Genomic DNA, 16,535 nt, shown 5'->3' with positions numbered 1-16,535 from the left:
AACGATATACACGAGGCAGAAATTCAATATCCTTTGCGCTAAAATTAAGGTCTGCTCTATTTTGAGGCAGACTTCGTAGGCTAGCCGGAGCTGCATAGTTTCCCTAACACGCTAGCCAATGCGACAGTTAAGGAGCTGGAGAAAGCGCGCAACATTTCAAACTACCACAATATTCCAAGAGATGCCCCACCCCCGAAAGATAACCCGTCGCCTATTTTTTGCTTGAATTGCTGTTTTCCTTAAAGTGCCAAAAGACAGCCTACTCCTAGAAATCATAGTGCTTGAATCAATGATGACTTTGGCATAAATGCGGCTAGGTAGCTATGGCAGGATGTAGCCGAATATTGCCGACTGGGAAGTACAGTCATTGTCTCTTGCTGCAAGAACCAGTTTACCAAAAATGACCGCATCTCCACGTGGTGAATGATGTTGCACTCATCAGCACTACCAGGGCAAAGCTCTGGTAGTGCTGATGATACTGATTTTGTTCATAGGTAGTGCTGATGGTGCTGATTTTTTTTTATTGCTCATAGGTAGTGCTAAGTTCTGGGTTGCGTTTCGACTTCACTATTACTGCTTTATGGTCGGTGAAATGCAGAGCCAGTGGTTCTTCTAGTGGATCAGCTTGGATCCGCTAGAAGCTGTGGGAACGCATCTCCACTGCTTAAGTCAACAGTCCATGTCAGAGAGAGAATGTGTGGTATGGAACGTGGTTATATACGCATTTGAGCTTTTGACCGCAGCGCGCTCTCGTCTATAAATGTTGAGCCAATGCATGCAAAGTTTAACGCGATTATATACGTATTTGACCGCAGCGCCCTCTCCTGTATAGACGTTGAGCGGCTACATGCAACGTTTCATCCATGACATCCCCAGCTCTTGAGTTACTACCACATCTCAAAGCCCCCAACTCGTCCCACTGTCGTGGCAGAGTGGTTAAGGCGATGGACTAGAAATCCGTTGGGGTCTCCTGCACAGGTTCGAATCCTGTCGACTGAGCAAACATTTTTTATTTTTTTAAGAAGACAGATGGGATGGCAATCAATGTGAGCATGGGCGCCGGACGGACAAGGCAAGACACCAAGGAGCTTCGCCCCTAAAAAACATAACCTCAAAATGGCGTCTTTTTCAAAAACTTTTCTTTGTTGGACGTTGAATGTTATTCCACTCCCTATTTTCACCCGATTTGCTCTCGATTTTAGGTGGGCTATCTCTCGGGATGTTACGGTAGGAAAATGGAGGAAAACACCTAACACCATAGTTGCCAACAAGACAACAATGGCAGGGTGTCCCTCTTGCAATCACGCGCTCGTTGCCTGTCGCCATGCTTTGGCCGCGCGTGAACTCATAAAGCTGAAACCTTTCTCTGCCATTCTTATCGTGCAAGCAACTACTACAGGCATCCCAGGATAGAAACCAACATTACGGAGGTACTGTATAAGGGTATTTACTTGGGCTAGTTGGTCATACTTTGTGAACATTAGAAGCGCTAAAAAGATGAGGAGTAGTAAGGGAAGACACATACGTTACACAGCACACTTTCAACTGAAGTTTATTCTGAATTGATCAAACAGAAAAAAATCATATATGCCTTATCAACAAAACACCTGTGTCCCCCCCCCCCCCCTCCCCCATGTACACACATCGTCCTACAAATCTACATTTATTCATACTAGCTTGGCTAAGGCATATTTGCTTTTTTCCCCGTTTGATCAATTCAAATTAAACAATGCAAGGGCACGACTCGCCTCAAGGGCAGCCGAAGACTCGCTTCCGTCCTCGACGGCCGCCCTCCGCCGCTGTATACGAATACGGACGGTCTCACTGGCGCGTGTCCTGGCAATGGCCCTGCGGAAACCGGTGTTGCCGGGCCGGAACCTGGTCGCCAGGAGCTCGCGAAACTCTGCCATTGCGTCTCCGGAGAGGGGCTCGTCTGCAAACGCCGTTAGCAAACGTGAGAATGACGAGGTTGCACTCGGGTTTAGCTGAAACAATGATATATCGTTTTCGCGTTTCTTCGCCACTTGAAATGTAGCCGGACAATACAGCAATACAGTGGGCTAAATATAAATGAAAAAGATTGGCAATCAACAGTGGGCTAAAAATTATTAAAAGTTTCTTCAATCTTTATAACAGAGGCGCATTTAGGACACCTCTGTTCACGTCTGCTTGAAACCACAGTCCGCCACGTGCACTACAGACCTCACCAAACAAATTGTTTAAGAACTGGCGCTTGAACTTTCAGTCGGCTGCTATGTAGTGGTGACTGCTTTGCGTCGCTGCTGTGCCTGGTGCTCTCGTTCCACATCCCTTGGTCTCCTCTTTTTTCGCTGCTTTGGCGGTACACAAAGCTCTCGCAAGCAACAGCCTTCACGTAAGTGTAGTGTGCTTAGCTGCTGCTGACCACACGCCTAGGAAAGTCCATGCTCCAAGAGCACTCACAGATTCACGTGAAGCGTGCATTTATTGGCAATTGCACGCTCCATGCCGTACACTTTATCGAGGCCATATCCCAGACTCTGACAAAAGAGCGGCGAGAGCCGGACCTTGTGGGTAACCTGGTGGTCCAAAGCATTCGACCAGGTTGTCCGCACATTTAATCGTCTCTAGCCATTTCTACTGTGAGGTGGCAAAGTGCAATCGGCCAAGCAAGCGGCACTCCGTTGCCAATGAAAAGCTACCGCAAAAGTATGGCAAAGCTTTAACAGGGCCCCTAAAAAAATTTTTTTTTTTTTTTAAAACAATCTGGTTGGGACACGCTAAACAAAAAATTTTATTTCACGCAAAAAGAAACACAAAAAAAAACATTTTTTTTTTTAGAGCAATATTGAAGGCGCAAGATTTATTTTAAATACTGCGCAAAACGATTGTGACGTCACGGAATGGTCATACGCTCTCTCCCCCTCAACGTGTTGGCCAAGCCAATCCACCTCGTCTCCACGTGCCCGAAATGCTGAGAGAAAACAAGTGGAAAGAGGAGGTGACTGCCGACTAAATTGCATCTCGTGCCGCCAATATTGCTCTAAAGTATTTAGTATTTTTTTCTGCAAAAAATTAATTTCTCGACAAACATGCCCTAACCAAGGCGTCTAAAAAATATTTTTCTTTTCTTTTCAGGGGCTTTTTAAGTCACGACACGCGAAGATAACGGTGAATGAACGACTATTGTAATACAGTCTTGGGAGCTAGTTACTTTTTCCGGTAACTTTTGCCTGTAACGCATTACTCTTTAATATTGGTAACTTGTAACTGTAGCACTGTTACTTTTTATTGGGTGACTGTAACTGTTTAGTCCGTTACAGTTACTTTTTTTTTACCATATAAATTAGAACCCACTGCCGCGGACATGAAAAAATTTTCATCTTGAAGTATTTTTCTCTAAAGCTCCTCGACGACAAAACAAAAATAATAAAGAGAAGCGTGGTCACGCATTAAACAAACGAAAAATTGCCTGGTTTAGCCCACGACCGAGAATGGACGAAGGACGAGTCAGCACGAAACTGAGAGATAAAGGAAGCGGCGCCTGCGGTGGTAGGGACGGCAAACAATGTCTCTTTCACCGACTTAGGGTCACCCTTCTTTCGTGGGGACCATCTGCAGGTGTCGGTGGTTGTGTGATATGTCTCTTGAGTATTCCGTCTGGGCTGTGTCCGTGCTGTCGTTTTTACACCCAGCCGTTCGCCGTTTCCTCTTCCCTATTAGTTATCAAGGAAGCCGTCCCCATATTGTGCAGAAAGCCGGCACTTGTTCAACTTATTCATTCTCTTCGGAGGCTCTCGAGTGAACACGACTTCTACAGTTGGTGTTTCGGACATAGACGCCGGGGTGGTCGCCGTACACTCGTAAAGCACCAGAAGTTAATTGTCTCCTTTCCCCTTTATTCTTTCGAAGCTGTTTGACCTGCTATGTTTAGGCCTGCTTCCAAGTATATCCCATAAGGTAATTATGTGACTATATCTGTCCTCATTCATTTCGGAGTGTAATGTAAATCAAAACGTTCACTGACACGTGCCGATGACAATTTTGAAAAACTGTTGATTCTAGGTTATAACAATTATTGCAAATAAATTATGCACATCAAAATGCTGAAATGGCAAATGATGCAAAAAAAGAAACACACTTCGGGTTCAAATTTTTCTAATATCTCAGTTTACCTTTCTTTTCACTATAATGTAACAACTTAAATATTATTGTTTTGGTTTGAAATTTCTTGTGTCCAATTTTCGTACTGTAACGAGAAAGTAACGACGTTACTGTTTTTGCAGTAACTGTAACATGTTACTTTTTTGAAACCGGTAACTGTAACTGTAACAGAGTTACTTTTTCCCCTTAGGTAACTGCAACTGTAACACTGTTACTTTTTACTGGTAACGTGCCCATGACTGCTGTAATATGCCGAAAGATGCCCCACCCCTCAGATGATAACCTGCCCCCTATTTTCGGCATGATTTGCTATTTTAAAAAAAAAACACAGACAGCTTATTTATAATAATTGCAGTGTCGTGGCCATTGATGACCTCGGCAGAAACAGTGACACTTAGACATGGCGGGAGACGAGCGAACATTGCCAACTGGGAACGACGGTCGTCTTTGATTCATAGCCCCTCCCCGCGACCACACGTTTCACAGCTCACAAAATCTAAAACTAGCACTTTTGCTTTAGATGTTAGGTGGGCCATCTCTCGAAACGTTACGCTACGCGTTGTCGAATTGGCACGTCACGTTGTTCTCTGAAGTGGGTGGTAGCGGCGAGGAAAGTCCTGCACCCTACGAGTGTTAAGCATCTAAAGAAAAGAATAGAGAAGCGCCCTCGAAAAAGCAGCAGATTCCCTCCACGACCACGTCTCCCCGCCGGCCCCACAGGACCGGGGCGGGGGAGTCCGCCCTCACCCTGGGAGTGGTCCGGGGCGCAGTCCGGGCAGTACCACTCCTCGACTGGCACGGTGTCCAGGGGCGGGGTCAGGCACTCGCAGTGGTAGCCCAGGTCGCAGGCGTCGCACAGAAGCAGCCTGTCCTCCCGGTCGCAGTTGCCGCACACCTCGCAGTACGTCAGGTCCTCTTCCTCCTCCTCCTCCTCCTTCTCGGGGGAGCCCACTGAGATCTGGCGCACCATCTTGTCCCCCTGCCGGACCAGGATCAGCCGGAACACCGAGCGGTCCACGGGGCACGTGTTCACATTCTGCGAAAGTGAGAGACTTCCATCGTACCTCCTTGCGGGCATAACAGGTATGAGCCTCTACCGCACCCATTTGGGTTTGGTTTTGGTGCATTCTATTGCAATGGCAGTCATAGGGGCTTCTTGGCACATTTGCGATGTCGGCGTCGTGCCAGGCATATAACTCTGCCCCGCGATGCTGGGCGAAGCGCGCACCTGACTCCGGTTAGGAGGCAGGGTCTTCTACGGTTGGCAGAGACACCACTGCGCATTCCTCAGCGTAGAACTCGATTTCCATGTACCGTCAAATGTGAAGCGACTCTCCACTCGTAACGGCACCTTTCTTTATTTATGCGCCGTTCACTCCAAGGCCGAGTTGGCAGTCAAGGCCACAAGCATGAGCTAGCCTGCGCTCCTGGCTTCGAGACGTGCCTTTCTGGCGAGAGCGCTCTTTCTGCGGAAAAATGTTTCAAAGCAGCGACCTCTTGCTCTAGTGCTTGTGACATCGGCTGCAGTCTCGGCTTAAGGGTGAACGGAACGTAGTCTTGGGCAGAGACGTCGACTCGTGCGAGTGCGTTCCCCAGTGATGCGATTGACCGAAGTCATTTTGTAGCAACTTTTGGTGCTGCCAAAAGCCCATTATGGAGCAGCAAATTGTACTTTTGGAGCACAAGCACACACTTCATTTTTATTTATACTATTGTGAATATCACATGTTAAGATTTGTGTGTTGGCCTATATAACTAAAAGACGTGCATGCTTTGCCTTCACACTTTTGTGCAACAGCAGGTTTGATTTCCTCATACACAGAACTACCTGTTTAGTTGCACATAGAAGCACAAGGCATGGCAAAAAGATGCTGATAGATGAAGGACAGTACGTACTGCTGTAAATGGTCATCTTAGGTATGAAATCAAATGTAAACCAGATAGTATATTCCACCACAACAATGTTTGAATAATTTTGAGCACACCAACTGATGTTTCATTCAAGTTCTAAAGATTATAATGAAACAAAAATTCTTAATTCAGATTAAAGAAAATTGCAGTGGCTTAGCTCGACTATGCCAGGATATACGTAGCGTGACCTTATGCGCACAAAATGAGAGGTGCTATCAAGCGGCTCCGGTGCAGCGTCAGACTTGGCTACTGCGCAACGGAGGCGCACAGCTGGGCACGCGGCGGCGCCAGTGCGTCTGCCGCGGCTATGACGGCACTCCTCTGAAATGTGCAGACCGGCGAGGTACGCGCGGTGGCGGCGAAGTGTGCGGCGGCTCCGGCGCGCCAGCTGTGCGTCATGTGACATCACTGCTCCTCGCGCATGTGCAGACCGGCGAGGCACGCGCGGCGGCAGCGTCTCCGGCGTGCCAGCTGTGCACCGTTTGACGTCACTGCTCCTCGCGCATGCGCAGCATGGCTCTTTGGGAGCCATGCGAAACTGCTCAACCTCGGCCAGTGTAGCTAACGCTACAAAAAGTAATTAAATTATGAAAATCAATGACATTTTGTATATAGTCCCTCATAATAACAGAGATCGGCATGTAAACAATAAGCATGCCGTCTTAAAACAATTCAGCCAAAGTCGTTAAGGTTATTCCTTTTACTGCTTTACCTAATTTAGTTATAATTTACTCTACAGACTGAACTTTGAACTGATAAAACATATATAAAAGTGACAACTGAACAATGGGGTTCAAATAAAAATAAAGCCATAGAGCAGTTAATATAAATTCTCTTGCGAGAAACCCTCGCTTGCATCTGCAGCTGCTTCGGCCTTTTTCTGCGAGCAGAACATAATTTTTGAGGTCGAGGTGAGGACACAATCGCAGCCCATCATTTGACGTTCATAACGGGACACGGCTCAACCCATTGAGGTTGCAAACAGTTCTTTCAAACTCACCTCTGTAGAACGACATATGGTATACTTCGTTTCAGTTTCGGTCCGAGCGCGGCCGATGTTATGAGCCGAAGAGCCAATCAAAGAGCGCAAAAAGCGCAGCGCCATGGCGTGCTCGCTGCGCTTGATAGGACTAGCCGGCGGAGGAACACGCACAGAGAGACGGCGAATACCAGCTGGTCCTATCAACTGCAGAGAGCACGCCATGACGTTGTGCCTCTTTCGCTGTTTGATTGGCCCTTCGGCTCATAACATCGGCCGCGCTCGGACCGAAGCTTAAACGAAGTATAGTGCAAGCAACATACAGCGTCGGCACAGGGGTTAAAAACATAAAAGCCAATCTCTGTGAAATAGCCGATGCTCGAAGAGGTTGGCCAGTTTACAATTATCTGAGCAAAATATCAAATGCCTGATGCAACCCGTTGTCTTGAAGTCGTGATGTCATTGTGGCACTGCAGTTGAAGTCATATCTGACGCTCTGACTTCGCTCATTAAAAATTTCCCATTGGTTACTCATGCAACACTCTTGAAGAACTGAGGGGGAAGGTCCCCGGGAAATTGAAAGTATCTGTTTTACGTCAGTAGATGAATACGGACAATCGCATAAATGTATGTGGGTTATTTAATGCGGGAAAAAGATTCAAAATACACATATAGGTCAGAATTTTTTCAAACATTTCACGGCCCCTTTAATGGTGTTATGCCACTTTCGATAGACCCTTTTCAAAAGTCTGCGTCAGCGTCTGTCCGCCACTGCTCGATTATATACTCGGAGCATGTATTGGACACGAAATCTACGTCAATGTGACCTCGGCTCAGTTCATATTGAAAATGAGCGCTGCTTCGGTGTTTGGTGAGGACTTGGACACGATCATGCGCTTAGTGTCCAAGCAATGGCGACCACCAATGTTGCTTGATGGGCTTTGGAAAAGGCTCTATTGACACCTTTATGCCTCTAAGCTATATTAAAAACTTGGTAATGTCAGAACTATAGTAGGACATGTGATGTTGTTTTCCAATTTGTTTTTAGGTTCGGTATTCTTGTGTACATAATGTTAGTGTGTTTGATGTCTGTGCGTGGGTGTTTCTTTTTCGTCTGTGTTGTAATGTACTACTGGGAAGGCATGTTGCTATTGGTGGGCATCAATAAATAAACATAGCATCTTCGTATGCATATTTTTATGAAACATAATACACGATCACATTGCTCAAATTTGTCCGTTTATTTTTGACATTCAATACTGTTCCTTCCTAAGGTCACAGAACAATGACTTCTCATTTGACCCCAATCGACCTTCTTCATACGACGGGCGAATTGCGGGCTAAGAGGGGCAAGTCCCATTCCTAAGATACGAACTGCAGGAGCCAAATTTTGACGAAGAATGACAAAGGCCCCCAGCGTATGCAGTGCTCTAGTCTCCTCCGCTGAACCAACCAGTGACACAACCTACTCCCCGCATCTGCAGCAGCCAGAGAAAAGAAGCCAAGACCCAGCCATGCCTACAGGCCCTTGAAAAAAGCTCGCACTTCGTGTTTCATACAAGTACCAACAACCATTGTTGTGCGAAAAAAGGAGAGACGTGCCACGCGCAACTGCTGCGCTGCCATTTTGCTTCCAAGGGCCACCGAAATATGACCCTTGTGCCTTGGCACATTTAACGCTACTTGTAGAAGACTGTCCAAACGGGACACAGCAGATGCAGTGCACAATAAAAATGCCCACGCTTCTCGGAAAACTAGAAAGTTGCGGCATGCATGTTTTAGTGAGGACAACAACCACGCAAACAGCACGGGTTTTCTCCTCGCCCCCTCCCCTTTCTCCTTTTGGGAGATTTGGGATTAAGGACAATAGCAGAGGTCTGGACGACAGTCAGCAGAGCATTTGAGTAGCCAACCAGCCCCAAGTGATGAGCACGCTCCAAGTTTCTTTCTAAGGACGAAAGCAGAGAGAAGCTTACCCCCGGCAAAAGAAAAATGTGCCAAAACGGACAGAAACCAGAGGATAACCTCCACTTCCAGTACAGCGAATACTGCGACCTCAGGAAATGCACCCTGTTTGGACAGCCCTTATAGGCCGACCTACGAAACCGGGCAGAAAACCAATTCCCAGTTTTTTCTCTCCTCCTATCGCCACGAGAGCAGGTCTTCAAGCTACTTCCTGCCGAAAGGAATGCCCCTGTTTTCGAACGAAGATGAGGAATCACGGGAGAGTTTCCTCCTCGCTGGCCACTTGTTGGCCCTTCAAGACGAACACAGAGACGTCGAGGGGGCCTTACCCGCGCCCACTCCTGGATGCAGTCGAGGCAGAAGACGTGGTCGCAGCTCTCCGGGGTGCCCTCTTCCTGCCCAAGGAACCGGTTGAGGCAGATGGGGCAGCGCTCCGACTGGCCGTCGCTAGCGCTGCTGCCGTTGCTGGCGTCCTCAGCCGCGTCCGGAACGCTCAGGGCCGGCGAGGCACCCGCGCGGGAAGCCGCCGACCGACAGCTTTCTATCAGCAGCTCTGCACAACAATCCTCAGATTTACGACACGCCGTGGGGTCTTCGACTAGCATCTCTGGGGCCGTGTACAGCCCATCTATCAAAAGGGACCCCGAAGTGGCAACTAATCTGGAGCGCAAGTTTGTCTGCTTCGTGCACAGGGGTTGCGATGATGTCAGAATGCCGAGCTCTTATTGGCCGATTGAAAAGAATAGTGGGTAGACCTCAAGGCATTTAGCAGAGGTCTACCCACTATCCTTTCAATCAAAGCCAATCGGAGCTTGGTGTCATTCTGACATTACTGTAATTCCTGCGCAAGAAGCAGACGACTTGCTCGCCACATTACGCCGTGGAAGCCGGCGCGTCACGCCGTCACACGTCGCAATCGTGGCGGTTGGACGTAGACGATCCGGCACAAGAGATGAGCGAAGGCAAGCATTACTGTCATCGCAGCGTCCCAACTCCTGGCTGTCGAAACTTCAGGGAACTATTAAGCTTAAGAGGATACCGTAGAGAGGACCATGCGTTTCTAAGTTCTACACATTTCTCGAATCGGGAGCTAAAAGCTAAGGTTAAATTTTTTGTATAAGGGCTCGCACGAAACGACCCAGATAAGCACTAAATCTTTAAACTGCAAAAAAAAAAAAAAGCAAGTTCAGGTTAGAGATTAAAAACCCATTCACACACTTGAGTCTACTTAGGATTGAGTTCTTGCGACGTCTTACGACGAGAGGATGCGCTGGCTGCCTTCTACGGGATGACCACGGAACTGCATTTCGCTAGAGCAAAGGTTTTGCGGTATTTGCGAGGTCAACTCTGCGTACCGTTCATGAGAAAAGTGTATTTATGACAGTCGCACAAGTTTTTAGAGCCAAAAGATAAATGATGGTGCACAAAACAAAAGGCATACGGAATTGCCAGGTGTTCCACGGCCATCCGACAGATGAGGCTAGTGTATTCTCTCGCCGCAAGAGATTTTAAAAGGTCTCGATAAGGCACGCGGTTGTAGACAGTCACAAGCGTGTGGACCAGCCGCGAGGACCCCGGGCTACCAGTTAGACTTCAATCCTAAAAACTAGTCCTCTACAGCAGAAGATGCTAAATTCCATGTCGAAGGCAGACTCATGTTCCAAAGCCTATACAGTCGAGTCTTGTTAATTCAAACTTGTGGATAATTCAAACTAACATGCACGTCCCATCCTATGCGTCTCTATGGCAGGAAACTCCCGGTAATTCAAACTTCGCTTTATTCAAGGTTTCAGTTTCCCTCGAGTTTGAATTAATGGGATTCGATTGTACTCCATTTCGCTCCACGATGGATCCCAGCCCAAGCTACAAACCACAAGGTTAAATCTTGATCCAGTTAGAAATCAAACACTGCATCGCTCCGACGTCCATACCAGTGCACCGAAGCACATAGACCAATACAGTCTAAGCTCGTTATAACAGACCTTGATTTTGACCAAGATTTCGGTCTGTTGTAAAAAGAGTATGTTGTATGCAGATATGAAGTTGAGTCAATGATATGTAGAGGAAAACCAACCAAACTTCACTAATCGGTATGTTATATCCAAATGTCTCTTGTAACCAGGTCTGTTGTATTGAGCTTAGACTGTATGCGCTTCGGCGCAATACGTCGTGCGATTTCGACTGGCCAGTGATTTGAGCCGGTGACCGGTAGCTTTGGTCATACTATTGGCGACTCCAGTGAAATCGAGGCCACGTAACGGCAACGCTGAGAAGCTCAAGAGAGGAGGTCGTTTCGACTCAGTTGTCTTCTATCGCTGCTTGGTTCTCGTAGGCAGCATAGAAATAAACATTGTTTCCAGCTATTTTTTTTATGCTTTCACCATGCCATCCTGCGCACCGACTAGAAGAAGGTTTTTATAGTCGAAAAATTGTTTTTGCTTTCATATATAACACTGATTTTAGCTGCAGTGCAAGAAATTTATGGTGGTCCGCGTGCTGAACGATGAAAACGACCTACTTTCGTCCGCCATTTTGCCTGACCAACCCGCCCTTTATAGCTCACTGGAGGCACAAATAGTCTACTGCAGGTATAGGATAGCAGGACAAACCCCACCCTTCAAAGCTCTCTGCTTGCCACTATTGGTGGTTTCCTCCGCTCTACTCCAGCATTTGCTCAGCTAGAGAGGAGCTTATCTCGCTTTTCTTCACGGCCGACGCACACCTTGCGCTTTCCATATTTTTTCATTCCCCCTTCAACCTCTCGCTTGCCACAGTACAATTCCCCTAGCAGCTTAGGAGAGGGGTGCATTGAGAGGATTATCTTCCCTGCAGAAAACAGAGCATGTACTTTGGCCTCTAACCTGCAACAGACTACAATGTAAAATACCAGCCCACTTTCACCAAAAACTGGCCTAATCGAGGTATGGGCACTTAACGTACAACTTGCACAATTCCCAAGTTTGGGAAATGTTAACGAGCACTTGAACGCAGTGGGTACTTCCGCGGTATTTTTCGGTAGTTTCTCGTAGAGTCAGGAAAGGCGCAAATCCGGCATAGAAAAAATCTGGCCCCAGTTCAAAGACGACACCCCAAACTTTCCCGAACCTTGAGGAATCTCCTCCCACTCCGACTCCTCCTCTTCCTCCTCTCCATCCTCCGCGCTGGAGCCGGTCGAGTCGTCCTCGGAAGAGGACTCGACCGCGCCTCCCCCGTCGCCGTCCGAGCCGCTGTCTTCGGCGGCGGACTCGACGCCCGACCCACTCTGCTCGTCCTCGTCGCGGATCACCTGGACGTTGCGCTTGCGCCGCGGAGCAATCTCTTCGTCGGAGCTCATGGTCGTGCCGGCCGCACGCACTCAGGTGGCCATGGCACGGCCCTGCGGAGAGAAGAAAGATTGAACATACTTTAATCGAGGAGCGGCCAGAGGACGTTAGCCAAGAGCTGTAAGAAGACAACCTTTACAATGAAGAGCCGCAAAGGGCATGGCAGTTTTTCTTAAATTTGCTTTTTAGTGTTTTTTTTTTACGAGTTGGCATATAGAATAGCGAGTATGCATCATATTTTGTACGAACCATGTCTACCCTTTTTTCTCGTGCTACCTCCATTTGATTGGAATTATTATCACTATTTCTTTTTTTACCTTGTGCACCAAAGCGAAGACCTATGCGGTTGTTTTCTGGCACAGGAAATAAAGATGATTATTATTAGGATTATTATCTTCTATGGCGGCCGAAGTAAATTCCCCTCATAAAGCGATCGCTCATTATGTTCCTCTATTGTACGCCTCTATCCACAACACAAGCACCTTGTCCAATGTACTACATATGGTGTCACAAAGCTGCCACAATGCAAGCAGTCTTTTAACTTGTAGTTCATTTCCTTCTTATTTTATTTATTTTTTCTTGTAGAGATGCTGGTCGGTATGCTGGTGGTGTCACATCTCGTGGCCGCTTCGGTTTGTGTCGACTGGCGGGATGCAGGGTGACAGCAAAAGAGGCGTCTGCTGCATCCAGCTCTGCTGCTCTACCACCACCGAGACCAATGTAGGCAACAGCCCGACACCTTTAAGCAGTGTTGGGAAGTACTTTAAGTACATTGTACCTAAAGTACTGCTTCAAATAGGTTTAGAAAACTCGTACCTTACTTGAAGTACATTGTCCAAGCATGCACTTGTACTTTAAATTTTTTTTTTTTTTATGTTATTTTTTAAGGAAAGTACAACCTTTGGCTTTAAGGTACATTCCCCAAATACAGTCTCTTTAAATCTGTGTCACAAGATTACGCTTTATCGGCTCCGAAAAAACACTGGGAGGGATATTCTACTTTCATCAGAAACGCGAGCAGACGACGCATCACTCCATTTGTACCGGGGGCGACTTTCCAGCAGCCTTTCGAATTCTTGCCACTTCTCGCTAGGTCGGCTTGAGCGAGGAGGTTAAAAATATTAGGACAGAACACTCCTCCACAAGAGGATTGCTTGCAGAAGCTATGAGGCTGACGTCTTGCTCCCTGTCCTAGTCACTCTCTCCCCATCACAAAAGATTTTGTGCACAGAAAGAACATTGCACCCAGTGTACTTACTACTTTACTTAAAGCATGTAACCTCTCATTTACCTTGCACTTTAGTTCAAGAACTTTTCAGATATACTTTGCCCAACACTGCTTTTATGACATTATCAGGTGGAAAACAAGGGACTACTTTTGAGGATGCTGTAAACCCACCCATTGGACAAGCACTCCAGGCACCATACAATAGCTAGAGGGGAGAGACAAAAAAGTGGAAGGACATACATACTTCTCGTTTTATAATTAATTAATTACTATTATTTATAACTAATTAGCGAGACGAAGGTCCTTCAAATTTAGCAAGTGTGCTGTGGTTGTCCGTGGTGCTCTTCCATATGTAACTATCGTCCCATGCAAGCCAGCCCTACTGACAACATGTGCGATAAAAAGTGTTGTGATCGGCCTTCCACGCTTGGCCAAATGCTTCTGCCATCACCGACGGAAATACGAGCAAAGCCCTACTTTCGACTCTGACGGTGTTGATTTAGGATTGTGATGACTAGGCTTCCGCTGCTCTTTTTATGCAACACCAAACTTGTTGCTCGCTACCAATAATCTTGGTCATGATGTCAGGGATGGGAACCATACGAGGGCACCACCGAAACCTCCCCCTTACAATCACTTTTTTCAACTTTTTTCCAAATTTTTAAACTATTGACATTAAGGGGGTTGGTGGCATGCCATACAAAAACAAACAAGAAAGCACACACATTGACGGGGACCAATTAAAAAAAGTCATCAACATTGAAAATCTTCTATAGTTGTTGCCCTAAAAGAATTGCAAGTTTTGCACACACCTCACATGCTGTGATATTCTTTTTAAGATTTCCTTGTCACAGATATAAATTTCCTTGTCACTTAATTCACCACAAACAGGGGGCAAATAGTAGTGCTCAGTGATGGGCCAAACCTTTTTTTGCTGCAATTCTTGGGATAAAAACAAGAAAAATGCAAACATGCAGACATACAATGACAAACTATAAATCAAAGCACCTCTTTTGATGCAAATATGGAATTCCAAACACAAAATAACTAAGCTTCTTTTTCTTTACAGACTATTATGTTTTTATGCACAGGCTCATCATGAAGGTTCAACAAACTAAATGTTCAAAAGCAGTCTTACTTCAGCACCACTTCCAGTTAATTGCAGGGCACCTTCACCGCCGCAGGCTGTCCAGTGAGGCAGGCTGTGAGCTCATTTTTGTCTGTGTTTTTTCCTTCAAATTCAGCAATCACCCTGGAAAGAAGAGGACGACAGTGAGAGCACAAAATATACAAACACATTAGTGTTTATGGGGGGGGGGGGGGGGGGAAAGAGATGTGAAAGTAAATTTAGCCCGCAATGTTACGAAGTTGTACTTGACACACTTTTCTCTTCAAACCCGTTCAAGTCCACGGTAAGCGATCTGCTCGACTGATCCTGCGTTACGCAGTGCGCGTTAAGTCGTTGCACGGCTGTCATCTTCACGAGACGCAGTTTACACTGTCTCATCACCAATCCAACAGGACTGCAAAAGCGAGCACGATTTATTTTCATATTTACACCTTTATCGCTTCTAAAAAATCCCAATAAATAAATAAATAAAAAATTGAAGACGAGGGTTTAATGTTAGAAAACGGTATCCCAAACTCAACCAGAAAAAAATAACATAAAAAAAATAGACTTGTAGCACGAAGGTGTGAGCGTTAAGGCAAATACGGGAAAAGCCTTCGTTTGAAACTATTACAATTGTTTTTACACCTGAAGCAGTTACAGTGCAGCGCAGCTAAAACAAAACACCTAACGGGCTCGCTAAAAAAAAGAAAAGAAGAGAAAAGGAGCAGAAAAAAAAAAATGTAAAGGAAAATGTAAGACGTTCGGGCAGCCATCCTGAGGAAGATGCTCCGGCAGGGCAGCAGATCCGATCCTCGATGCTTCAAACGAGCACTGTTGATTTGGATTTGAGGTGTTGCGTCGAACCTGCCGCACTCTTTTTTTAAAGTTTATGCTTGTTAGGCTTATCGTTCCGCAAGCGAGGCTCGTTTTACGCTGACATTTGGCATGCTGGAATCAAATCCCGGACGATGAAGGAAAAGGATGCCGTAGGTACGAGTTACCGGCTCGGGCAGCTCTGGAGACGTGCGACGCTAGCACAGAGCACCGCCAACGAAGCGGCCGAGGTCCGTCTTGGGTCGCACCGACCCGACCGACAGACCGACGGCTTTTCGGGCATTCAAACACGAATCGCGGCTTGGGACGAAACAGCCGTCACTGGAGACACACACACACAAACGGTCGCCAAAGGGCTGCGCGGGAACGCAGGAGCGCGGAGATGATCGGCGAAGCAGTGATTACCAGACAGAGTATCGTGGGGGTGCCAACAAAATGCTTTATCCGGAGCTGAGGGAGCTCGTACGCCAGAGCGGCGGCCATTACTGTCCGTAACTGGTTTCTTCCCGGCGTGCATCGCGACCGAAACCCGGATGAGTCTTTGTTTTGGTAAGTTGAATAGAGATGGCGCCAGTTGCAAGCTTTTGGATGGATGGATAGATAAATGGATGACACCAGCTGACCCTTTGTAACGGGTGGTGGCTTGCGCTATCTAGCCTAAAAACAATAACATACCTGATTTTCCTTCTCCTGTTGAAGCCACTACGTTTCTCTATCACCAGGTCATAAGATTATCGTCAGGCAGACCAATGGGGGATCGGAAAAAAAATACAACGCCGAAGGGGCGACAGGCGTACCTAGGGTGACTTTTCTTGGCAAGGCAGTGGAAGGTAGAGGCCCGCGTCCCCTCTCCTATTTTGAGTGTGCGCGGGCTCTCCTCCTCTCCCCGGAAGTGGGGGAGGAGGAGAGCCTGCGTACACTCAAAATGGGAGAGGGGACGCGGGCCTGTACCTTCCACTGCATTGCGAAATGCGGGACACGCGAGGAGGAGGGGGGAAAAGGAGGGGGGGTCACGGACACAGCGAACCAATGCTCTGTTAA

The 16,535-nt window shown here is 47.0% G+C and overlaps 1 protein-coding gene across 1 annotated transcript in view; it reads right to left on the bottom strand.

Moving 5' to 3' along the window:
• The window catches only part of LOC8027497 (PHD and RING finger domain-containing protein 1), a 34,474-nt gene extending 18,472 nt beyond the window's left edge, over positions 1-16,002 (bottom strand). The window contains exons 1-6 of the mRNA XM_040222328.3: positions 15,900-16,002; positions 14,688-14,801; positions 12,104-12,374; positions 9,328-9,551; positions 4,891-5,179; positions 1,749-1,933 (exon numbers count right to left, since the gene is read on the bottom strand). Of these exons, the coding sequence (XP_040078262.1) occupies positions 1,749-1,933; positions 4,891-5,179; positions 9,328-9,551; positions 12,104-12,332 (927 nt within the window). The 5' untranslated portion in view covers positions 12,333-12,374; positions 14,688-14,801; positions 15,900-16,002. The remainder of the gene's footprint in view (positions 1-1,748; positions 1,934-4,890; positions 5,180-9,327; positions 9,552-12,103; positions 12,375-14,687; positions 14,802-15,899) is intronic.
• Between the last annotated feature and the right edge of the window lie 533 nt (positions 16,003-16,535).

Source organism: Ixodes scapularis, unplaced genomic scaffold (genome assembly GCF_016920785.2).
Source record: "Ixodes scapularis isolate PalLabHiFi unplaced genomic scaffold, ASM1692078v2 PGA_scaffold7__128_contigs__length_106722199, whole genome shotgun sequence".
In the NCBI taxonomy this organism is placed as follows: Eukaryota; Metazoa; Arthropoda; class Arachnida; order Ixodida; family Ixodidae; genus Ixodes; species Ixodes scapularis.
Note: the sequence above shows the minus strand (reverse complement) of the source record. Positions and strands in the feature narration are given on the sequence as shown.